Source organism: Corvus moneduloides, chromosome 2 (assembly GCF_009650955.1).
Source record: "Corvus moneduloides isolate bCorMon1 chromosome 2, bCorMon1.pri, whole genome shotgun sequence".
Classification (NCBI taxonomy): domain Eukaryota; kingdom Metazoa; phylum Chordata; class Aves; order Passeriformes; family Corvidae; genus Corvus; species Corvus moneduloides.
In genome coordinates this window covers 26,489,270-26,516,098 of record NC_045477.1, presented here as the reverse complement: position 1 = coordinate 26,516,098, position 26,829 = coordinate 26,489,270, and the positions used below count along the sequence as shown (strand labels likewise).

General features: G+C 39.8%; 1 protein-coding gene across 1 annotated transcript in view; it reads right to left on the bottom strand.

Annotated features, from left to right (window-relative positions):
- The window catches only part of NME7 (NME/NM23 family member 7), a 90,705-nt gene that overhangs the window by 59,979 nt on the left and 3,897 nt on the right, over positions 1-26,829 (bottom strand). Inside the window, exons 2-5 of the mRNA XM_032098596.1 lie at positions 12,506-12,613; positions 8,962-9,128; positions 3,904-4,014; positions 204-254 (exon numbers count right to left, since the gene is read on the bottom strand). Of these exons, the coding sequence (XP_031954487.1) occupies positions 204-254; positions 3,904-4,014; positions 8,962-9,128; positions 12,506-12,613 (437 nt within the window). The remainder of the gene's footprint in view (positions 1-203; positions 255-3,903; positions 4,015-8,961; positions 9,129-12,505; positions 12,614-26,829) is intronic.

Below are 26,829 nucleotides of genomic sequence, written 5' to 3'. Positions count from 1 at the left end.
GAGTGAGGGTTAAAACCCTGAATAACTGGAATAAGGATCTCTCCCTGGAGGAAGATGAAAAGGTGCATGCTTTGCAAAGGGCTCCACTCAGTTAAGAGAAGCTCTGATTTTCCCATGCTCCTGTGGCAACAAATATGGTAAATGAATTTTGTGCATTCAATAAATAAGCATAATACAGGGGAAGCTGAAATTGATATACCTACTGATAAAAAGGTTTTGCTCGATGATCGGCATAGAAATCAGCTGCTTCTTTTCTGGAAAAGTAAAAAGACATAGATATAGATCTATATACACAGACACTCATTTTTATACATATATATATATATATATATATATGTAAAACAACCCCTGAAAACTACAATCATCATTCATTCAAATCTCATTCGTAAACATGTTTCTACAGGCAATGTCTTCCTAAGCTGGACAGCTTGCTGAGTGTTCATGTCCAATAACAGAAACTACATTTAAATTTCTGTCATATTTTGTGTGGCTACAAGTATAGCTGACAACTCCTTATGCTCCTGCTCTGAGAAGGAATTACTGAAGCCCATTTCAGGGTCACTGATGGTCCTCACATTCTCAGGTTGAGAAATAAATGTGGCAGAGTTCTTGCCAAGCCATTTGCTGTTACATTGTTTTCATCTTTCATCAGTTTGAATTTCATTGGTTAATGAAGTTTGGTTTTAAAGCATAAACAAACAGTTTATCTGCTCCACAGGAACACCTCCTTATCAAGGCTAGTGTTCAATTAAATTGGTGCACAAGATATTGCATAACCTGGTTTCCATTCAGTAGCATCAAATCTTACAAGTTGCATATGCAGACCAATACCCTCCATGTTGAAACTGGATTTCTCCCCCACTTTCACACTTTAAAACTCAATTTGGTCTTGCACGTCTCCTCAGGGAACACAGCAGTGACTACACACTGCGTTCTTCCAAAGCAATGGGGTTTCTGCAGTGAGGAGTCTCCTTACACTGCCAGGCAAATAAAGGCTACCAGGCATACCCAGTGTCTCTGTAGCACAGCTGTTCCTTAGACTTTCCTCAGGTGCTGGAAGCAAAAAGACACCCTTTTCAGACAGGGTGGTGGCCCTTCCCAAGCTCTGCACTGCCACAGCCACGCTGCTACCAGCACTGGGCTCAGCTACCCAACTACACAGGGTTTGGGGGCCACCACCGTGCAGAGCTACCATCCATCCACTGATGGGCATACTGTTCTGTGGCTTTTCACCCCACCACCCCTGCCACCAGCCAACCTACTCTCTTCCTTATCTTTTTCCCTAGCTGCTTCTCATGTTTTACTCTTGCTTGCTGAACTGCTTTTTCTGCGCGGCAACAGCTAGAAAAATCCATGGAGTTTTTCAGCTCTAAACCTGCTATTTTGCAGCTTCAGAATTCCTGTTGAGAACAGACGTGGTATTGGCTTGCTCCAAATCCTGGTGTGTGCCACTTTTTGAAGCTGGAATTCATAGAGAAGGACAAGCTCTTCAGGAGACTGACAGGTGAAAGAAAGCAATATTGCTGACCTCTACCCAGGGTACAAAGTTCACAATCAAAGCAGTGCTGTAGGGTGACTGAGAGATTCCAAACTGGAAAATTGTTTTTATCTGCAGCACAGTCTTCTGATTTTTTCTGGTCTTCATGAGTTTGCTCATTTTGAGCAGCTCTCTTAAACTGAAAGAAATTGCCTGCATATTTTTCAATTGACAGATTTCAAGCATGAACAAAGGCATGGTTCTGTCATCTGAAATGGAACTTTTGATGCCTCTCTCCCATTTGCAGGCCAGACTTAAACCAAATATTGCCAGAGGAAAGAAATAACATCAAGAAGAGCATAAGAAGAGTTTAATTTTCTTAACATTTATCAATGTTTGAACAGTCTCATCTTTCTCCAGCTTTTTTATCAAAATGACCTGAATAATTCCTGGTTTGTTGCTTTCAGTTCAGTGTAAGTATGAGCCATTCAAAATCCAAAATATTTTTATTAACCATACAGTCAATATGCTTCCTTTCCATTTCAAAACTAAGGCAGAAACACGATGCAAAAATTATGCTAGACACAGGAACTCTTGCAATCTCACACTTCAAGCCTACACTCTGCAAAAGGTTTGCCTACAATTCACTATTTTACCAGAAGATCCTCTTCTGAAATTAATTCACCAAATAATTTTGGAAAGCAAATATGTTAAAGGTATGTGAAGAGATTAAGTATTACCATTTCTGATTGTAAAGAAGTATTTGAGAGGTATATTTCTGAAACAAATTGAGGCCTACTACTCAGTTAACAATTCCTATTGAAATAAATATAAAAGTGCAATTGTGTTGTATAACTTAGTTCCTTTTTAATTTCATTATTAGTTCTCTGTTTTCAAATAATGGAAAACAGTGTTCACCTATGTATAACAGACTGAACTGACATAGGGTTAAAGGAAGAGACTGGAGAAGCAAGTGCCTGCCCACACTTTCGTATCTTGGCTACAACTCTTACAGAAGGCATGAATCTACTTAACAGTGATTGACAGACAAATGTTGTTAATAATCCCTTTAAAGAAAGCAGTAGATGATGATGATGACTTGAACAAGCAAGACTGCAGAAATCTAAGGGTAGAAGACTTTGGCAAAGCCATAGTTCTATTGTTTTAAAATGGCACAGTCCCAAGAAACAGAGTAGATTGTATGCAGAGAAACCACAAAACACTCAAGACACTATTTAAATACATTCAGTATCACAGCCCAGTCTTGTGCTTATTAATAATTACTTTCAATTATACAAGACAACCAGAATTTTTTATATTGCAATAGGCAGTAAAAGTTCAAGTCTCCATTCTTCCCTTCAGTGTGAGTCAACTCTAAAACATGTGACTTGGCTCAATAGTTTTGACTTCTCAGAAAGACACTCAAACAAAGCACCACCCAAAACAACACTTCAGGATCAAATATCTCAGATTGCAGCAGAGGAAGCAAAAAAAAGCTGGTTTGAAAGACATTATGAATTGTAAAGACACATTAGAAACCTGTTTGAACTCATGAATTGGAGTTGTTGGATGGAGGATCTGGGACCAGTATAATCAAACATTGCAGCAGGTGCATGCAGACAGGAGAAGGAAGGCTTATAGCTGTTTTATCAGTATTTCAGAAAGCCAAAAAGGTTTTGAAGTGAAGGAAAATTGTTCCTGACCTCACACATTTACCATAAGAACACATGAAAATGGTATTAAGTAAGACAGACAGCTTTTTTTTTCAAAAACATGCTGCAAAAGCAGCAGTGGAGAAATAGTGCAGTAACTTTGGGAAAATCTTCTAAGGTAAATTAATTATGTTCTCTTTCCTCTGCAGCATGCCTTCTTTTAAATCTTGGGGCTCAATAAGAAGTGGAGAACACTGAAGGCTGGGGGATTAGGAAGATGCATGAGTAAAACCTGTCCAACCCTGCACCATCAGAAGATCATTTGTTTTGCCTGGGACTTCCAGTGATTAAAAAGCACAAATCTGAGAGCACAAATTAAGACAACAAGTTTACTGAGAGCAAGCTAACCAAGCACTTTAAAGACAACATTATTATAACCAGCAACACTGACTGTATGAAGAAATCTTGAGGGGAGGACATACAGACATGTCAGTAGTAAACACCGCTGGATTGCTAAAGCTATGGTAGCCACCTTCGGTTCATACAGACATGACATATTTCATCACCCATACTCATTTGCACAGCACTTTTTAATACTTGGCTTAAATCTCCAAATACTTTCAGAAACCTACAGGATTATGAAACTGATGAGTCTTACCTCTCTTATTCACTGGAATGAATCTGACATGTGGAACAACACAGAATAGCTTTAGAGAATATTCTCAACTGCAAAAATATTTAGATACAGTAGAGCTAACCTTAAAAATTCCTTACCTTGAAAGCAGCATCATTTTGGCCTTAGTGATTGTCAATCCTGAATTAATAATGATATCAAGTAATTCTCCGATCTTACGCATTCCATCAGGTTTAATCAAAGCCAGTGTTCTGGGGAGGAAAAAAAAGTACAGAGATACAGCCAACAGAACTTTCCTTAGAGCACTTGGTGTGCATGTTAGGTTCATATTCAGACAAAAAACAGCACATCAAAGAGAGAAATTTTGTTGCAGTCACATATTCACTGTCCCAGTGTCTCATCAATTTCCATGCTGTTCTTGAATGCCTGTGCAACACATTATTCTGATAAGAACAAGCTTTGCACATTATAATTTCCTTGGCTTTCTAACCCAAGTCAGATCACAGTGTTCTACCAGCAGTTATTATTTACCAACTTCTGCATTTGCTCTCAGAGCACACAATTTGACTTCTCCCTTAGCTAGTCTCCAGCTCCTCACTCCCACCTCTGGGTTAGAACACAACTGAATTGTTAATCTCTCCCTGTGCTTGCTCAGCTCCCTTTTTTCCTGTTAATCATATACATAAAATTGAAGCTGTTAAAACTCCGTTTAAAAATATTACTTGAACATGTGCCTCTTCCATAAAACTCAAAGTAAAGTGATTGGGTTTTTATTACTTTTAAAATACTTGAAGTCCTCAGTGAGAAGATCCTCTTGTTCTTGGTACAGTATAAAAGCTTCACAGTACACAATGTGGATGCCAAGTAGCTGACACTGTTAATAGACACAATAAAAGGATGGCAGAGGAGGTATTGCATCTCTTATACTGACTGACAGCTATATTCTAAGGGACATCAATCCAAAAATCTCTACACTCTCCCCCACATCTCTGTTTCCAAGTACATCCTGTCTTCTAGGTAATTATCTTTTTATACTGTACATCCCCAGGGCCAGGACTGTTTTATTAGTGAGCTTTGCATAGCACCAAGAACACCATCAGCACTAAACGTATTATTAATCAAAAATAATAAGCACAAAAAGAAGGTCTGTAAAATTACATTTTCTATTTGCATTCATCTTGTGGTGAGTCAGCTTCAAATGTGCTCGGCTTACAAACTAACAGATTTATTCAACCCAGTATCTCAGAAACTCCACTCTCTGACAGTCCTAAAAAGCAGTTTCCATCTTTTACACTGCTTCCAATAAAGAAGGTTCTCCAATATGGAATTTTTTATTGCAGTACTTCCTTGAATGAAAGACAAATAATTGCAAATTTCCTATTTTATATACCAGCATAGCATGGAAAGCAGCCCTTAGGTTAGCAGCAATATATTCCAGCCAGAGCAAATATGCTGAGATTATAGGAGATGGATGAACTTCCACTACATTTACTCTGAACCTTAAGTGACCCCAGATTGACAGATGCTTTGGCAAGAGACAGACTATCTCACAGCACATGTAAAGCAAGGGAGGTGTTAGGACCAGGAAATGTAACCAGGAAGATTTGAACATATGCAACATTTTATCTGCAACTACGGGAGAGGTGTTGACGACCTTCAGAGCTCAGAAACAAACAGAATTCCTCAATCACTGTGAAGTTCATAAACACGGAGCACCTCAGGCCCAAACCCGTTGGGAAGTAAGATAAAAAACGACTGATGGACTAAGGCTGCAGCCAGAAACTGCATGAAAATAATCAACCAAGACTGTGCTTCAGTCCACTGCAGTGCAACCTAAGTTGGTTTAGCCCCATCTTCAGATCAGGAAAGGCTGACCTCTCACCAACGTTGAACACAGTTTGCCAGCACACTCCATGCAGCCTTACAGCCTGTCCCTCTCTTCCTGAAGGATTTCACACTCCACCTCATTTTCTGATATTATTTATCATATCACAGGGTATACCACGTGAATCAAGGCCCATGAGGAGGAGCAGCTGCATGTTTGACCAATGATAGCCACATAATGCATGACCTGCATCCTGCCACAAGAGGTTCTCAACACTGTCATTTCCCATGAACAATAAGGATCAAACCCCTGGAATGGGATCTCCAGCACCATTTGCACATCCTTGACAAACGCTTTTTTGAATTTATGTCATTACACAGGTTGTTTGAGACAGACTGGTAATGCTAGAAATAAATTGTCCCTTACTTTTCTAATTTCAAGGCTGTTAGTAATAGTGTAATTCCTACAAATTTTCAAAGAAATATTGCATTACAAAGTATTTTACCTAGAAGACATTAATACAAACTGCAATGAGCAACCCTTGTAATATCTTTTCTGTAACAGTGATATTTAAACTTTAACATTTCAATGTGAGCTTTTCAGAGGTAAGCAGGGTATGAAAAGTATACTTCAGGATGCTGAAGACTGTTTCTGAGATTGGATTTTGATTCATGTGCCCTATTTTTTGTTTTAATTAGGAATATGTTTCATGGGGTTTGACATGATGCAGTCTGCAGTGTAGATTTGAAAACAGTCTTGTGTCTAGGAACAAAGGAGAAAGAAGGAAAATTACGCTCACTTGCTTACCTTTTCAGAGGGACTGTGTGACAGTACTGCAGTGAATACTGAAACAGCAGAAAACGAGAACCCATCAAAGGAACAATGCACAAAGCATGCTGTGACTATGCTTCGGAGATCTACTTCCTTCTAATAATAGGACTGCTGCACACACAGTAGCTTATGTCTTGTAGGGGAAGAAATGCTGATTATGTCAATGACTAGAAGCATAAGAATAACATATCCCACTCAAGACAGAATACAAGTATTTCTGGGTGACACACAAGTTTTCTAACATCATTTTCAATACCAGTGATACAGTCTCTAAGTAAAGCCTACTTAGACAGGACACACTGGTCAGACAAACGTTTACTTCAGGTTACAACCACCCAGGATCACAAGTGAAAGGCTACAGAAAAGAAATCCCTGTTCAAGGGATTTTTTTTTTATACACTCCTCAGTCTCCCTCAAAGGCCTCTGCTAAGCCTGTCTGAGCACACACTGAGTGACCAAAGAAGTTATTTCCAAAGTTGAACTGATCTACCAATAGTCCTGTACAGCACAAAGGCAAAAAAAGACAGAGAAACATTCTGCTTCATACAGCAACCATCAAATTATTAACAGAATTCCAGCTGCAGATTATTTGGGGAATTATCATGCACTGCAGAAATCTTATTACATCTAATAACTGCTGTAAAACCTGCTAGGAACAGGCCAAAAAACCCAAATAACTCGCATGTAACTGTTTTGCCCAAGGAAACTCTTTAAATATGACCCTGTTTACTCAGTGAAAGCTTCTGTGAAGAAACTGGATTTTGAGGATCCCTTGCCTGTGTAAGGCACCTTTCACTGTGCTCCTTTGGGCTATTCTGAATATGTAACACCACTTGAATATCTATGTTATCTTTCAGCCGACATTCCTAAAATGTTTTCCAAACAGCTGACATGTCATAAATGCCTTTTCTTCCTTTTGTAGAGCAGTACAAAAATTCACCTCCTCCCAAGACCAAGCACTTCATTGACACAATTATGGTGTTGCCGTGTAGACTGCAACGTCTCCTACAAGAAAAAAATGTCATTTTATCATAAGCTGCCTTTTCCTGGTATAACTGCATGAGCACTGCAAGAGCACCAGGGACTATGTTAGTTTAGGCAGAGCAGGAAATGTACAACTTCACACTGATAAAAAGACATAATCTACCCAAAGCTGCACCGAGGAACAAAAAGAGTAGCCGCATATACAGAATCCATCCCTTTGTGTTCTCCACCTCCTTTGCTGCTCTTTCACCATGCCCAGCCCCAGCATGGAGACATACCAGAACTATGTTAGTTTAGGCAGAGCAGGAAATGTACAACTTCACACTGATAAAAAGACATAATCTACCCAAAGCTGCACCGAGGAACAAAAAGAGTAGCCGCATATACAGAATCCATCCCTTTGTGTTCTCCACCTCCTTTGCTGCTCTTTCACCATGCCCAGCCCCAGCATGGAGACATACCAGAACTCCTCTGGAAAGACATTATGGCAGGCATTTTCACAGCAATTTTTTTGTGCAGTTAAGATAAATATGTGTGTTAAAACATGCAACTCTTCCTCTATGTCTGGTTATGTACAACTCTCCAAAAAGAGTTCAAAAGAAGCCCATTTACAGGGAGGGAGCAAGAAGGCAGGTGATTAAGGTTCACTGGAATACCATACCTAAGAAAATGTTCTGTTTTCTTTTCAAAAAGGCTGGAGCAAATTATAAAAATGTATTCATTTGCAAATTCAGATATTACCCACACTGCCATTAAACCAGCTCTAAATTTCTTGTAAATTAATCTTAGTGTCCATTTATTCTTAGTCCTGACATTTGTTCTCGGATGGCTTCTTAAAGTCTTTTCCAAAACAAGTCTTTAAACCAAAAATATATTATGAGTCTTATCTTCATCCACGAGAAACAAACTTTGTCTTAACAAACAAGCCTGTAATTTTTATTGACATTCTCATGCTGTACTTTCTGTCCTCATGCACACAGATCTTAAGAGAAGCTGAAAAGAATTCTGAGAAAAAATCTCTATAGTGGGGAAAAACAACAGCAAACGGGAGTGGTCCTCTAGTACTTTCATTTATGACTACTAACAGAGAGTAGATCAGACTGATGGGACACTAGGCTTCTGCACAGATCCCAGAGAGACAGGTGCTACTTTCACAAGGTCCAGGCCTTTCAAGCCCAGCACACATCAGTTATCATATCAACTGTGCCCCAAGAGAATTCACAAATCACAAGAATTCCACTGCTGCCTGCCCTTTCTGAGTAACAAAGCAAAACAGGACCCATTTTCCTCCTCTCCCTCTTCTCTCCCAAGATAGCTAGAGGAGCCAGCAGCTGACACCATGGAGAAGCTGGCCTTGAAGGTACCAATCAGGTAACTATGGGCTTGTCCACAAGCAGGTACCGCTTTGCTTCTTTGCAGCCATCAGTAAATCAGACCCCTTCAAACTGCATGCAAACCTGCAGCCATCTCCTCCTTCTGCCCACAGTAATACAGAAACCTCTAGCAAACATCTACTTTGAAACCCCAACCACAAGATTCCAAAATCATCCCTTCTCACCTCTCCTTGCGGCTCCCGAGCTTGCGAGATGTGTACAGATTCCCATAGTCCACTATGGTGAGGTGCCGGGAGAAAACAGTGACTTTGCTGCCCACGTACAGATCCTCGATGTGCAAGCTCTCGTACTTGGTGCGCCTCAGAAACGTGCGGCGGTTCTTCACATCGTACTGCAGCAAAAACAGGATTAACATCTACCCTAGCAAGAGATTTAGCTGTGGGCAAACTCAACTCAATCTTTACCATTAGAAATTTCCATAGTACTGTGGGACTGAATCTGATCACTTAATTGATTTAATTCCAAGCCCTTTGAATTTACAGGTGTACCAAGAAAGCTTAGGTGACTAAAGCACAATTACAAATTTATTCCATTTAAATAGTCTCAGGCTGACAGCTATCTTTGATTTTTTTTTTGTTTGTTTGTAATTTGCTTGTCCTAATTCAAGCTGTGATAACAGGTTCAGGTGCCTGGTGGATGCCTCTGCCCAGTCTCACTGAGTTCCCCCCAGCAGATCCATGCTGTTTCACAGCCCAGTGGCTCGCACCAGAACGATCAGGATACACACTGGCAGGTCTCCTCTTCAGGGCATCATTCCAGTGATATTATGCTCTATTTGACTGCATAAGACTCAGCATTAGGGACAGAGAGATGATTGCAACACTTGGCTGAGATGTTCTCACTGCCTAGAGCTGCAAGCTCAAAAGCCCGTCAGGACAATTCAGCTTTCTGTATCACCACTCCAAGCAGAAAGCCAGACATTCATGTGTAGTTTTCTGGGTGTGCTGGCAAAGCACAGAAGTCAACCTGCTGAACAGCTTCTTCACCACAAGCAGATATTACAGATGCCTCCCATTCCCTGGGGAAGTGGAAGCCTATGAAAGGAAGAGCTTTGTCCTCCTCAGGCCAAACTTCCCCTTCTGTCTCGACCCACATGTGCTGACCTCCACTGCAATGGTGTATCCACTAGAATAGCATTAAAAGAAAGAACATCATTCCCACAAACTTTGGAGGGGAAAAAGAATTTAAGAGCAAAATGCCATGTTCTGAAATGTGTGAATACAGTTCTCTTTTGTTAGAAGGCTAGAAGAATTGTAATTGCTTTCAGGATAGCCAAAACGTTGCAGATTAGAGAATGCAAATTATTTTGATACTTCCTTCTGCTGAGGCATGATTGTAAGGAAGAATCCTTCCCTGCTGAAATGTCCTTAGCTCTTCATACATGCTCCTACTATTCAAGTGAGGAAGGGAATGAAATGACAACATGGTAAAAAAACCCAACAAAGCAAAGAAACCAATTTGAATTCAGCTACTTGTTTTCTCCTGGACTTTGCCAGGGAGCCTATTAACTGTCCCAATCATAAGCAAATTCTTCAATATCTTGACCAAAAATATGAGCATTTCCTTGGTTATTTCACTAATAGTTGCTAGAAAGGCACCCCAAGGTGCTTCTCTCTTCTCAAGAAGAAGAGGGGAATCTACGTATGTTAAAGGATTCTTCTTTAAAGTGGGATTTTGGATCTCTTTAAAAGACTTTTTTATAAAGTGAATGATAAACCACAGCAGAAGAAATGTAAAACTGTTTGGACTGTTCCACTCCCGCCCATATATGTGTAGAAGTAGATTACCCAAAACAAAACAGTTCTCTGCTAAGAACCTGTCCTTTGTAAAGGTATCTTCTCTATTTTTAGGAAATCTTTTGTAGAAAGAAAAGTTACTCAGGCTTTAAGAATTCCCCATGAGAGTTATTAACTACAGAAAACTCAGAGAATGGGGCCTCTCTGTCAAGTGATCCAGTTTGACTGAAAGAGCTGCTTTCTGTCCTTGGACAAAAAAAATCTATGCTGTCTTCTTCCAGCTGCAAAGCAAGCTGGAAACTTCTCTCATTATTTCCACTGTCGTTTTCCTTCACCAACCAAGACACGAAGGACAGAAAGAAAAGGTAAGCTCAGGACTTCATATAAAACAAGCCTTCAAGAGCTCTGCTCCACCCTCAGCTGAGGTGTGTGATGAGGGAGAGCTTTTGTTCAGGGATAAAACATCCTCCTCACACATGGGGAAAAACTGGCTCATACCCATCACCTCCCTTCTCTCAGATACGTTAGCAGTAAGAGCAGATTGTCATCTCCTCAGGAAAGTACTAAAAGCTGCATAAGAATTAGGCAGTAATAAAGGAAAAAAAATCACCAGATTCTGCAGAAACAAGAAAAAAACAACCCAGAAGAGAATTCTAAATGTAATATCTGTCTACAGACTCACCTCCAAAAGTGATTTTGACATATTCTTTCTCTAAGGGTATTCACATACTGTCCTGCCCACATGCAGTCTATGGCTGTGTACACACCCCACTACTTTATCCTAACAGCACACCAGCAAAAGTCTACCAAGACACAGATACTGCATTAAGAAGCTCAAGAACACCTTGGAAGCTCTTGGTTTTGAGACGTGTAGGTGAAATGAACAACAATTTTGCCAGCCTACACATGGTTGTGTAGGAAGATTATTACAGCTCCTGACTGATCAGCTAAACTGTCTCTGGGAAATAAAAATTGGAAACCTCCCATTTTGAAAACTGTGCACATACAGACATCATACAAAGAACTAACTTAAAAGGGACGACATCATGATAGAGTTTGCTTGAAGAAACTATCAATAATCAGTGCAAAGTGTATCTTCTCACACAACTGGGTATTATTGCTTCAGTGAGGAGTAGTTTGGGTAAGAAAAGGCAAATTCCACTAGCTTTCTTATTTCTGCAGTTGATTTTTATAGCAGGAAGGTTAAAATTTGATAATGAAATTACTAAGTGTGATTATCCAAATCTAGGCTATTCTTAGACTCTTCACTAAGAATCGGAACAGATTAGTCCATAGCACTTACTCATTCCTAAAAGGAAGCACAAAGCATTGGTTGGCATGAGGATTATCTTTACAGTACACATTATATTTTTATATACAGGCCTGCTATTGCAAAACGCTTGTTTTCACCTGCTGTCAATAAGTAATGGGGATTAGTTGTATGAACCACAAGACAGAAAGGTCTGTGCAAGCACCACTGATGAAAAAATTTAGATCCCACTGTCTGAAACGTCCTACCTCTCATTAAACCAAATTTACCATTTCCTCTACTTTGATGAGACTCTTTTACATTTTACTCTTCAGAGACTTCTGAAAACCCTGCTGAAGCTTATTCCCCTGTTTGGAATTAGCTTCAGCTCACTCTTCTCAAGCAGTAGGCCAGTGTTGCTGAGTTTCAATTATGAAACCCAAGTAGAGACTGAATGAACACAGATTTGTGAAAACTAATCTCTCCACACCAAAGCAAGCTTTAAGAAAGAAAAAAATCATAAATGTGAAACCTATTCCATATGCTTCACTGTGAGCTCATATTTTTGTGCTTCTTTTAGTTTTAGAAACAGAGCAAGATACATTTTAAATTAAAATTTCTTACCTGGAAAATCAACAGACATAGGCAATAGCTTGCCATTTTATGAACTGTTTAACTGGATATTACATTTATGACAACAGATTTTCTTTCTTACATCCTTACCATTTCAATTGATGAATCTTTCGGGTAATACAGAAGTTCATAACGCCGAAAGAGCGAAGCACTTGGGTCATACCACTCAGCAATGAAAGCAAATCTCTCATCTTGACTCTGGAAAAAGAAAAGGGGCAAAACTGGCTATTAGAGAAAGCATAAATATTCTCTATGTAAAAATACACAAATAAAAAACTTCCTTCATTTTTTATCATAAAAGTAAAAAAAAAACCATCCCTTGTAAATGGACTGGCACACTCTGCATATTATCTACTGCCTACCAAACCTGGTGACATCTTTTCACTTGTTAGCTATCCTCTTTTAAGTAGGATAGAACTTGGATCATGGCAGTTTTCCAGACAATCTCATAACTTACCCTGATTTCATCAATCATGAAGCATGGGCTACTACAGAAGTTGTTGTTAGACTTCTTAACTTAGTCAAAGTATTTAATTTACTTTCTTTTGTTAAAAAAAAAGTGTTCGCCTACAATTAAATTACTCTTAACACATTTTCTACACATCCTACAAGAAAACACTTTCTTCTTCCTTAACAGTCACATCTAAACTCCTCTTAATGATGAGATATTCAAGTTAAGGACAACATTTGTTTGATTCACTACTTAACTTCCTGAAATTTACATAAAGCAGAAATAGCCCAACCTCATTTACAACTCATTTTCTGCCCCTAAGGAGTGCAGATGAGAGAGATGGATTGCAGTAATTCCAGAAGTGTAACTACATGTGTAGCTTCTCCCCACACCTCATCCTCAGAGGACAACAGCCCCCAGCAAAGCAAGCACGAAGGTGAGGTACAGCACGTAGATGTGCAGTTCTCATTCCTCTTACTGGTACATGTCTGTTAGTTATTGATGCAGTATCAGTTATTTGATAGCTGGAATAGTTAGATGGAGCTTTCAATTTTTAATTCCCACACCTCCTCTAAATCTGACTGCTGCTCCTGAGGGCAAGCATGGTCTTGTCACACATTTCCACACTTCACATATATCTGTACTCTTCTTATACACTTTAAACATCGAGGAACCACTGGGAGTTTAACCTAAAGACATGTGGGCCTTTTTAGTATTCAGATTTTAGAAAACAGCGGCATTTCAATTGTTACAAAGACAACTTAATAAGCAACAAGACAGAGAGCTGCTGTGAGCTTCCATGACTAATCTAAAACACCAGCAGGAAAAGAATCATACTTTTCCAGCATCTTCAGCTTACCACTGACTTAGGACTAAGTGCTTCTGCAGGTTGAAGTCCTAACAGAAGCAGCAGCAGGAAAGAATGAGATAATGAAGAACAAACTCAGAATTTTACAGTGTGATGAACACTAGTACCTCTTCAGTCAAAAGCATCATGGCAAATGCCCCACTCGCCCGTCAACTCTTATGGTACCCCCTACACTGCAAGCAAAGATACGATTGCACTGCAGAAACACTTATGCCATGGAGGCAGCACAGAGCCCGTGAAGGATGCAGAGTTTCCATTTCTCTCTGTAGAAGTCTGTGCAGCACCGGAAACTTTATTAGCATCAGCTATTCCAACTTCTGTATTATCTGTACAGTACACACTGCAGCCTTTGACAAGAGTTAAGCTCATCTTTTACGTGCAGCATCCAGCATGAAAACTCCCTAGGGACTTAGCCTGGTTTCCGGCCCTTGCTTGAGCTGGATGTGTTTGCGTCACTACTGCTACTGCCATCATTCTGGCAATATGCAGGTCAGAACAAACTCTGTCTTTTGGCAAAACTCCCTCCTGAATTTTGCTATACAGGCAGTAAGCAGTAATAAGGGTTGTCAGACTGAATTCAACTTTGATCTTACACTCACACTACTGGACAACAAGATATTTGTTCAATTAATTTGACTAATCACCATCTTGTCAAGAATGGATTTTATAGAGAAGCAGTTTGCTACCAAAGACATTGTCTAAAAAGAAAAACAGTTCTGTTTCATAGAACCATAGAATGCTTTGAGTTGGAAGGGACCTTAAAGATCACCCAGTTCCAACCACCCTGCCATGGCAGGGACACCTTTCTCCAGACCAGGTTGCTCAAAGCCCCATCCAGCCTTGAACACTTCCAGAGATGGGGCATTTCTCAAGTACTACCTCCAGAAAACGACTAGTGATGGATGAAATAAAAAAGATGCACCACCTTTAACCAATGCCTCTTCATAACACTGAAGACATGTAATTGCATTACTATGAATCAGATTCAACTACATGTTACTTATTTCATGTTCTAGCACCTCTTGAAACTGTATTTTCCAGCTAGCAGTTGCCAGAGAAGCTACCAATTTTCATTTAAGCAAAACTTCTAAAATTTGTAAATGCTCTCTTGTCTCAGGGAAGAAATGTATTTATGTGAACAACCAAAGAAAACACCACTAGATTTTTTACTTAGTCACTAGTATCAATCATCAGCACCTTCATGTTTACAGAATGAAACTGCACTGTGTATCATGTGGTGAGGAATTAGTCTGCTTTTTTTCTCCTTTTAACACAACCTTGGTTTTAAGATCAATTTGAAATTAATTTTAAAGGATTTTACCCAATGTCTGAGCTATTAATACTTGTTATTCAGCAAGCTCTGCTGGCCACTGAAAGCAGAAATCACCATTCTGTATTATCTTCTTTTGGCATTGTAAGCAAAAACAAGGTAATAAATGCTACTTAGACTTGAGAAAAACTGCAGAGCTAATCCCCAAACACCCAGAAAAAGCTATCAGTAAGCACAACAGCTTGAATCCATCACTGTTACGTATTCAGAAAATACTTTTCTAAAATGACCAAAACAAAGTCTCAAGCTTCTCCTGAGCCATAACTAGAATTTTCTCTGCTGTGCAGACATAAAATTATTGCAATAAATATTTCTACATGTAGAGAACAGTATCAGAAAAAAAGTTCGAAGCTTATGGGAAACACTGTAAAAACAACTGGAAACATTGTAATTGTGAACGTTTCAGAGGCACACACTGCAAAGTGAAGAAATTCAACACTAAAAGCAAACTGAAGACCCTGCCAAACAAGTACCTAAAACACTGTAGAACTCCAAGCTTACTATTTCAGAATCATACAGGTAGTCTTAAAACAGAAAAGAGACAGTACGGAATACAATCATGATATGGTGAACTTATCCTGGGAAGCCCTTGCCAGGCTTTGCTGTGAAACTGCCACTCCAAGTCATCAAAAATGCCAACCAATTTTATAATGTAAGTTTTTAAAAGTGAGTACATATTAAGCTCATAGTATGTTTTCAAACAAGAACAGAAACTTTCATGTACCTATTTAATGGAGTAGGATTTTGAAGGCAAAAACCAAACACAAAAATCTGTCCACTTCCCATCACAAATTGTAAGGATTGCAATACATTTTTAAGCCTTCACAGCTCTGAAATTCTAATTTCTGACCATTTCTTTTCAATCAGTTTACCACTCAGTCAACAGAACTGGTGTAGCAAATAACCTTCTCACACACCCCTTCACTAATGTGTCCTGACTGCAAAGTGGGAAGGAGTCTCAAAGATGAGGAAGTACTATGGAGGCAAGCTAAGTTTTATCCTTAGCTTCTGTCCGTCCTCCTAACAAAGGAAACACAAAGAAAATAACTCTCCAAAAGAGAGCAATTAGAGAACAGTGATGACCTGTCAGGTGGTAACATGTTCAATGCACCACACTGCTCCAGACCAAGAGTCAGTCCTGAAAGGGGAATATTTCACAGTTCTTGACCAGAGAGCATCTCATTCCTCTAGGAAATGGCACAGGCATGTTAGTCACCACTGAAATCACACTCCTTTGAACAGCTCGAGTAGTATCAAATCAAGTGAATCTATAAGTACATTATAACTCAGAAAATTCTTGCTTGAAAGAATTAATTTCCACTCATTTCTGTACCATTCCCTCATTAAAATCACACATAGCCCCTGCTCTCATGACTATGCAATTTACCAAGCAATACCTACTCAGGGAGAAATATTTTTTCATAAATGTTCACATTAGTGGAAAAATTACTACCACTAAAAAGTCCAGCAGTGACTATGCACTTTACATTTGCATACTGATACTTTTAGAATAGCTGTCTTGAGCTCAGGTTTTACATCTCCTTTCCATGGTAAAATCTAGAACCACTGAGATCAGCAATGTCAAGAGTTCACCTACTGTGAAGATGGAAAGAACAGGCTTTTTTTCTTCTTCCTTCTGTAAGTTGCACAGAAAAACATTGAAATGCATGTGGGGTTTTGCTGCCTTACGCTTCATGTTGATATTGACATGTGTGAATATGCAGTAGGATGGCTCTGTGCACACGAGAAACGCTTATTGAAGTACAGCTGAATTCAAAATGCTCAATCTTGCACTTACTTTCGAAAGTGATGGGGGAAGCAGTCATTCTTAGCTAGCATGGGACTAAGTTCTAGAAGCTAAATCTAAGCACCCATCAAAGAACTGTGCCCCCAGAAAATTGTGCAGAGGGAGATGGTGCGTTTGGAACCAAACTGCCGAGGGCAACCAAAAAGCAGAATGCTTAACAAGCTGGACAGGACACAGTATCTTGTCCTGTAAACCTTTTAGACTTCCAAAAGGCTTCTGTCCACAGTAAAACCAAAGGAGATCTTCCAAAGGTATTTCATGAGAAGCAACTGTGGTAGAAGAGCAGCTCAAGGACTAAGGAACTCACATGCAAAGGTGGAGAAACAACTTTATCCTTCTGGTCTGACCTATGCAGAAGACAGATTTGGTTTTCCAAATGCTTCATGATGCCACTGGGCAGCCACACTACTGTACTATTCTGGGGTAAGTACTTCTGTCCTCCTCCTCCTCCTCCTCCTCCTCCTCTGGTTTTGACTAGAAATTTCGTACTAGAGTTTATCTTACAATGGAGAATACAGGGAGCTGCTGAGGTTTTTTTTCAGCTCAAGAGAACGTCACATGAAAGAGTAACAAAATATTTCTCAAAATTAATAACACCTGAGGTATCTATAAAGGGTGCACCTGTACATGCTATTAGCAATCTTGTATCTCTGAGATTATACACGCTGTCAGGAACTTCAACATGCAAGGCATTATCTGACACAGGCTCAGGGCCCATTGCCCACATATTACAGCTTCAGGAGTCATGCAGAGCATTGCTACATTTTAAGGGTGCAGCTTTGTTGTCTGCTGCTCCTTCGATTTTTCTCAGTGACTCAGTGACTCTGAAAACAGACCAGAGAGAAAAAGAATCAAAGGATTTGAATCATCTCCTAATGAAGTAATAAAAAGACTGCACAAACCTCAGTAAAAGCTGAATCTGATCCATCCTGATATCTGTGTTCTGTATTTTGTAAAACCCAGTGCTGTCACGGGGAAAACCTCCAGCTAACCACAGACCAAGCTGTTTCTATGAAAATCACTGGGAACAGGATGGACCAGCAGACAGGAACTATTCTCACACCAAACGGGTATTTCTCCTAATACACTGAAAAAGCTTTCTGGAAAAGTTGCTCTGAAGCTTCCTAAAATTCTGGCAACAATTTTAAGGGAACATTTTTTCCAACCTGCTCCCACCTCAAACCAAGTTGGTGGCACTCTCAAAAATACTTTGGAAGAGCAAGAGTATTTTTATAAAAAATGAGATGGCTTCAAAATATAAGAATACTAATTATTGTATAACATTTCAGGTGAAGATACCATGAGGCTGATTGACTCCAACATCAGGTAGTCTGCTTATGCATTAACATGTACTTACCTTACGTTTTCAGGAAGAAAAAAGATTTTAAAAAGTCAAAATATATAAGAGCTTGGCAACCAAAATAAAAAGGTGAAATGGCCAGTGAAGAGGTATCTTTATCTTTTCTCTTTATAGTTTCTACAAAAAAACCCCACCAACTGTTGCCATTTGTGCTGGTGCATTCCTTAGACGAATGTTGGGCTTGCACTCTTCAAACAGGGTGAAGTGGGGGACCTGAGCAGCTGCTTTCACCAAGAACATTATTTTCAGAATTAGGTCCAGAAACTGTTGTTATAAACGTATAATCAACCTCCAAAGTCCAGAAGCTACTGCTATAAATGTACTATCAACCTCTAACAGCAGGTATCTAAGTCCTGTCATGAATTATTTGAAACAGTTCCTCAAAGCTCATAAATCTCCAATAATTCGTCTTCCAGACCAATCCCCACTTCAGATTTAATGCTACTTCCTAGTCCTGAAGAGGACTTCAGCACAAATGAAAAGCAGTAAGTGATAAACTCCTGGTCTGAGGAGCAAGAGCCAGGAATCTCAGCTACAGAAGCAGCTACTCACAGTAGTTATACTCCCCCCACAGACCAGTAGCAGAAGCACCTTCCCATTATCACCTCCTTTCCTAAGAGCCCCAGAAATAAATACTTTGATTGCTTTAAATGGTTGACTTGTTAGCCTTCCTGTTCTCCCATTTTAACATCTGACAAGCCCTGCTTTATTTTCAGCTGAACACTTTTAGGTGCAGGCCCTGCACTATGCCAAACTTCCCACAGAGCACCAAGCACTCCCAAATTCAGACCACCAGACAAAAAACCTGTAATTTCAATTAGCTTAAAAGACAGTCTCAGCCAGTGGGTTAAGAGTGCTACTCTTTCATGGAAGGACATCTTAAATGTGACAATCCTCTGTAGACATAAAGCTGAAGAAGAAAATTCAAAAACATTTAAAACAATTGAAATCTCTAAAAAATCTCTTTAAGAAGTCAAGTACTTATGCAAGCATGAGAAAAAATGATGCCTGGTTCTCTATATTCATGTTTCTCATCCCTGACTGTTGTGACCACAGCCTCTCTTCAGCTCAGGTGTTCAATAAAGGCTCATACCCACCTGGATTCTCTGATGTCAACTATAGTTGAGCTCACAGTGAAGTCTTTCTTAAAAGAAGAACTAGAGAGTTTCTTCCCCCTCCTCACTCTGGTGAAACCTGGAGGAACATCAGTACCCCTCTGCCAAGTCTGACTGAAATCTGCCAGTAAACTTTAAACTTCCCAGAGGGAAAACTCAGTGGCCAGATATGAACAGACTGTGACCACACAAACTTAGGTTTTCTGAGACAAACAAACAGAGAGCAGTATGTAAAATCCTATTTGCCTACTACAAGTAATTTTCCATCATCAATAATTCTTCAAAGGAAACATCTCCATTTGTGAAAGAAAAGGGAAAGGCAAAGAAGCACAGAACTAGCTAAGCCATTAAATGTTAGCAACAATTTTGCAAGACTGAAATGAGAGACTTAGACAGGCTGGTGGTATTTAACAAATAACATTCTGTGTGGCAGAAAGTGCTCTAATTTCCAGCATTGTTGTGCACCTTAAATCCCAAAATGAATTCTCATCAGTGCATGCTTATTAAACTGTGTTATTCAAGCCATCTTCTACCTTCACAGTTTATGTAATACAGGATATTTTCCAGGCAAAACTTAAATCCACAACACTGTGTAGATAGAGCACTCAATTAGCTGTGTCTCTTAAAACTCATTTTCCTCCTCCTCTTCTATTCATGTTTCTGACACACGAGCTGGAATCATTTTTAGAACTCCAATTTTGCAGCCCCCTCACTGCTGTTGCACCTCCCACTACTTTCTCAACAGGCTTTTCTTTAGTGAAAAAGTAAAATCAAAAGATCACTTTTCAAAAGGAAAAACATCTGGCAACTGCAATTTCCATGACAATGTCTTGACTACAGACAATTCTCAACCCAAGACTTGTATTCAGAAGCTCACTGATGAGTTTTGTAAGCATATCTCTTTTTATCCTCTCCTTGTAGAAAGCAAAGCCTACCTATTGAAAATTTCACGCAAATTCTAGACTATTTCAAATTAAGCAAAGATGGGATAAATTATTAACATCCTTAATAATTTGAATCTATTGAGTCAAACACTCTAGTGCATCTGTGTTTACCCTCCTCCAACTGGTGCTACATCCTTTGGATCCACAGACTTCCAGTATTACTGGTTCCTAGGCTTCTCAGGTGCCTTTTGGACTGTGTATGTTCATATGGCTATTGCTGCTTGGTCCATCTGTTGCCACGTAGCATGGGGATACTTCTGATCCTGTAGCACTAACCCAGGGAATCTTCCTCTTCAGCTGTGATCTCAGTTCAGTAAATCATCCCCTTATGCTTCGGGGTTGTGATAAACACAGCTCTAGAAGGTTGAAGGCCTCAAATTTTCTTCTCAGATTTAGGAATCTGCAATTTCATGTCACATCAGCAAAATTATCTTGCTATTCTGTTGATTTACTAAGCAAGAAATCTTCTTCTACTACTAGATTATGTAAATGATATAAGTTTCCTATGAAGCATGTAGGCATGATTAGTGCAACCTAATGGTTTTTTCCCTCTGTCTCTCATATAAAAGAATCAAGAATTGAAATTCTCAACCAGTAACTTCAATCCTCTGCAATTACATGTCATAGTTAAGTACTTAGTTACAGGATGCATATTATTTTTCCAATTATGGAAAACAATTTCTCTAAAACACATGAAGGATGCCATACTGCTCCTCACTGCTCTGTTCAGCCGGGTTTAGCTTTAGAAGACCAGCTACATCTTGTCTTTAGGAGAACATGTGGCCATGTGATGCACATTTATAAAGCTGCAGATGATAGGATCATGTATTGTTGTACTCCTAATTACATGATCACAGGTAATTCCTCTAAGAGCAGTCAGTAGCGCTCAGCACATGCCTGTCTGTCTCCACTAACTCCAGCAGAGCCTGACAGTGATGTAAGCGAAAGCAGAGCTGTTCCCTGACTCAGAGCACGATTTGCAAAGCGGGTCATCCCACATAATCACATCAGAGCACAAAGTTTAGGTGCTTTGCACTTAATCAGCCAGTAGTGGCAGAACTAATGCTGCCGTGGTCGACTGCTGAACGCTGTGTCTCCACCTGCCAGCCACGAAATTAATGCCTCCATGTGATCCCAGGAGGGAAACACTGAGCTACCTGTGCACATCCCATTACAAGATCCAACGAATATTGTACTTACAGGAAAAACATTTCTGAAAGCCTCAGAACGTGGCCTAACATTAAAGCTGATGTCAATATTCAAAGGTAGTTTTCTTCTATAGAAAACCACTCCTCTGGCAAGCTTCCAGCTTTCAATTTCCAGTATTTTGAGAACTAAAGCTTTTCAGAGGATTTTTTTTTTTTTTAATTAGGATTCTGAAGCATTTTCAAATTTTCTCCCCACACATTCTTATTCAGGTATTCTATGAAATTTTCAACCTCCTGTAGAATCAATCTGGAAATTTTCACACAGAATGGTTAAAATTTGAGAAAGTTACAAGCAGCTGGAAGTAGAGCTTTGAAAGGAAACACCTACAAATCCTAAACTAAAGCTGTCAACAGCACTTCAAAGTAGTATAATGCCTACAGCATCTCCAGATTATCTCAGCTCATAATAATCTTCTGAAAAGCTTTTTAAACAAGAACAAGTTGGTTGCCTTGGAATCACAGCTAGGGGAGAGCAGGTCCTTCAGCCAGCCAATACCACGAGCAATTAGCACCCAGGAGTTTGTGTGAATGCTCTGAAGACCTCACATGCTGCATCCCCCTGGAACAGTCAGAGCCTGCCATGTTCCAGTAACTGTTTATGGTCCTATGAAGCAGACAAACAACTCTGCTGACACGTTTCTCATTCACTACTGTGGGCACTTAAAGCACGCATTTTGTCTACACTACTGCTTAACCAAATGCTGACTATTTTCTCTCAGATTGTGTCAAATTCTAAGGTAATTGGACTAAATCCAGATTTCAGCAAGTACAGATGTCATGGTCATAATTTATTCTGAAGTCAGACTAATGACAAGTTACATGCAAACAGAAGTTTTCATGATAAAAGCTGTTCAGTAATTTCCCATTAGTAAAGTAAGAAATCAAAAACTTCTGTGGGGAACAGAAAGCAAAGTGGCTAAGTATAATCATATTCCCAAACTCTGCCAATCCTAAAAGACTTTTACAGGTTCACTTCATGAAAATTTGTTCTAAAATCATGGATTATTTCTCTCCCAAAGCATAGGACTTTTGTCATCAGATTTGCACAACTGAACTATGTTATCCCCAGAAGTGCAAACGTCTCTGCTGGATGAAGACAGTGACTGAGAGATTCCAATCCCGCACACAGTTCGGATAAAATTGCTTAGTTCCACCTTCACAGCTGCCCCCTGCATTAGTGCATTCGATGTTCAGCACCTTTTAAAAAAGGAGGCTATATTTCCCACTTTTGTAAAATGGGAATAATCATCACCATCACTCCTTTCACGGAAGGATAGCAAGATTTAATAGCTAAAATATTTGTACTATTTAGGCATCATAAATACCCCTTCATTTTGACAAAAACACAGCAGAGGCAGGTCAGTCAGTCCATCCTGATTTCCTGCTTCCACAGCCCCTTCACTACAGCACAGGAATCAGGCACCTGTGGAAGAAGTCAGAAAGGGAAAATGCTGCCCAGCCCACAGCCCCTGCAGCAGCCTCCAGGAAACACTGCTAGTCCAGAATGTCAGTAGCTGCAAGGATTGGATCCAGATCACAGTTCCTCTACTCCATCCCAGTGATTTGGGAGTGTTCAGACTCAAAAGACCACGGTTCAGTTATCAAAGAGTGTATTGTACCGGAGACCATGGGACAGGGCGAGGACAGCATTGCTCTTATGTAACTAGAAAACATACAGCATAATGCAGTCCCTACAGTAGGAGAAAGAATACAAGGAAAGGCTAAAAATAGGAGGAGTACTAAATTTAGCGAGGGATCACACTTAAATGTGCAGTGTTAATGTGGAAGAACAGGTTCAAGCATGCTTACCCACCTCTCCCCACTTCCCGTGTGTGGGGAGCCCATCTCTTATATGTGGCTCTCTTTCCAAGTGTGTTAGAGTATTCTTCAGAAAAAGTGTGATTCTTTGAAAAGATAATTAAGGTAGTTACAATTATTGAAAGATCCCATGCAAATAAAGATCATGCAACAGGCTCTCAGGAACAGTGGCTCTCTCGGGAGAGAGCCGCTTCTTTGCAAAGACATGAGCACCCTCTGGTGCCCAAGGACAGGTTGAGCACCTTATTTAAACCCCAAGAATTCACTTCTGAAATGATCAGTAAGAAGCCACCTCTGTTTGCCGTCTCTTCCTAGCGCACCATACCTCAGAATTAGTAACCTCATAAGAGGGGGCCGAAATGCCTAAATGAGAAAGCACGGACCACAACAGCCAGGGTGATGAAGTCCTTTCACACAGGAAAACTGAAACACATGAGCAGGTGGCTTTCCTCAATGCCCAGCCTCCAAAAATCCAAATGCCACATTTTTTAAGCCAGTATCAGAGCTGCCCGCTCAAGGACAACTTGTAAGGACTACCTCACAGAGTTCATCTTATGCGGGGAACATAACTCTAATAGGCATACAGTGTGAGGAAAAAAAAAAAGAATTTCTACCTCTTGTGTGTGCTCATCTGATCTGAGATATGCTCATTAGAGATGCAAATACTTGCTAAGCTGTCATTCTTAGTATTAAACTGTGACAGCACATTCCAAAGCCCTGCTGCACAAAATTTACTCCCTTTTTTGAACCCAATGCTGCTTTTTCTTTCCATTTTGCTGACTGGGAAAGAACTATGGGGTTCCACTCACAAAACAGTACTGAGTAACCCCAGCATGTTGCTTAGGCACCAGGGCCTCTGATTTCCATCTGTATAAGGACACAGGGGAACACAAAACAGTTTGTGCTTACGTTCAAGAATTAGTACTTTTGGTGATTATTCCTTGCAGCTACAATTATAGTTAAAAGTCAGTGTTCATGGAAAAGCCCTCTTCAGACTTAGAGCAACAGCTCCTCCCTACCACCACTGTTTCTTACCAGCCAGTTCATGATTAACAGCGTATCCCACGTAGATATACCAGATCACCATAGGATTCTAGAAACTGACATTAAAATAGGCAACTGAAAAGCCAAACCCACTTTTTGGAGGGTCACTACTCCCTTGGCTTAAAGGAAACAGACACTATCAAACAGAAAAACCTAAAAGGTTCAGTTTTTAGTGCTTAGCCACTGGCCACCAAGGCAGTCCAGGTCTGGAAAACAGGACACATGAGAGGATGCTGGGAGAACTGAGCCTACCCAGATTAGAGAAGGCTGAGAGTGACCTTACTGCTGTCTACAACTGCCTAAGTGAAATATACCATAAAGATGGGTCCAGACTTTTCTGTGAAGGTGCACAGTGATAGCAAAACATGCAAAGGACACATGTGGAAACATAGAACAATTCAGTCACACACTAGAAAAAAAGAATTACCAAGAGGGTGGTCAAGCACTGGCACAGGATGCCCAGAGGAAGTGTGCAACCTCCATCTTGGGAGATGCTCAGGACTTGCCAGGACACAGCCTGGAACAGCCTGGTATGGTTAGACCTGTTCTGAGCAGGTTGGAGGTCCCTTCCAACCTAAATGACAATTCTATGATTCTAATTATAGCTTGTGTCTCTCTGCCCAAAGGTAAGGCTCATTCTTCCAAGCTGCTCCAGATCCTACACAGACCAGCTGGGTTCATGTATTAACAACAACCTAGGTATACTTTCAAAAAATGCAGAGCTCTCACAGTTAAGTGTAAATTTTATCTATATCAAATCTGCCTGGAACACCTCTCTAAATAACCACTGTCTCTGTCATCAAATTCTATTATTTTTTACTGCTAACTAAAAGTTTGTAACTTTTCTTTATTCCTGGCACTGGTTCACTGAGTAATTCCTGAAGTTCTTGAGTTTCTGACAACATATATATTTAAAAAAAACCAACATATCATTAGGACAGACATGTCAGTTATTAAGATCTGTACCCACAACCCAAAGGATCTGGACAGACAACTCTGGGTGACAAAGAGAGATTAGTATCAAACTTACCATTAGACAAAGTTAGGTAGCTTTGACTATCACAATGTCACCTATTTGAGCCATCAGAAGAGCCATCAATGCATCTAAAATTACATTTGGAGAGACGTTAATTTCTCCAAGCCAAAGCCAAGACTTTGCATCTAAAATTACATTTGGAGAGATGTTAATTTCTCCAAGCCAAAGCCAAGACTTGGCTACACAGTAGGAGGTAATTTATCCCATGGATTCTAAACCTGTCAACTTTGTAGGGTGGTATTTTATAAAGCACATAACGTCATAAAGATGTCAGCATCAAACCCAAAATGAGCTCCTGGAACAAAGGAAACTTATGGGGGTTTTCAAACAGTTTTCACTTGCCTGACAAAGTGCCAAAGAATCTGTTGTTTTATCAGCTACACCTTCTGCAATGCACACAGCCTATCTGCTGAAGAAGTAAACTTCCACTGTTTGGAATCAGCAGTTCAAGAAGAAACCATGACATGCTCCTGATGCTCACAGGAAGACTCACTATGCAATAGCAGTTAGAGGCTACCTGATAGCATTCTGCTTCTTTTCTCCTCACATTGCATACAAATGTTTTTTTTCCCTGGGATGAAATGCTGCAAATAACAGCTGGCCATTGAGTACCGAGACTTGTCTTTGTGGTTGGTTCTGTCTTGCAAGCTGACAACTGCCAGGATCAGGCCCCTGTGCAGCTAAGAAAAATTCAACGTAATCACCAGCTGGAACTCTAGTGAAACTGAGTCTTGTTTTAAGACCAAAGAAGCAAAACTTCTCACGCATCAGGAAAGTGTCTTTTGTAGAGATATTGCATCTTTTCCTGGAAGAGTTTAAAATACCCTTTTTTTTTTTTTTTTGGAATGGCATCTGTTTTGCAACAGGAAGTATGCAATTTAAAAATTACGAGAAGTTATTTTATAAACATGCACTTTTTCAGGAAAGTCTATTAGCAGGAAAGAGTTTACTCTGTTCTCAATGACAGATCTTCCCCCAAATTATTCCATTTTACCAGCTCATCCAGTATGGTTGAGATTACTGGGTCCCAAATGAAACTCCTGTAAACCAATACAGCCCCATGAGCTGTTCTGCCTTTATGAAGTCTTCAGCTGAAAATTTGAACACGCCATGAAAACCCAAGACTCACTATTGTCAAGTTCTAGAAATTCCTGATTCGTTTCCTAAGATCCATTTCCAAAAAAGGAAATAAGTAGTTCCCACTGATGAATCAAAGCATTTTTAAAAATTTCTCATTTTTCTTCCTTGTCTCATCTAAACTGATGATTTCCATCTTGATATTCTCCAAGCTGTGGGTTTTACTAATAAAACTGATGATAATAATGATAATAATTACTGATGATAATTACAGCAAACGTAACACACAAGTTGTCAAATTTTCTGTTAAAGTAAGCTGAACTGCTCATCCCTTGATATATACAAGATTTTTGTCA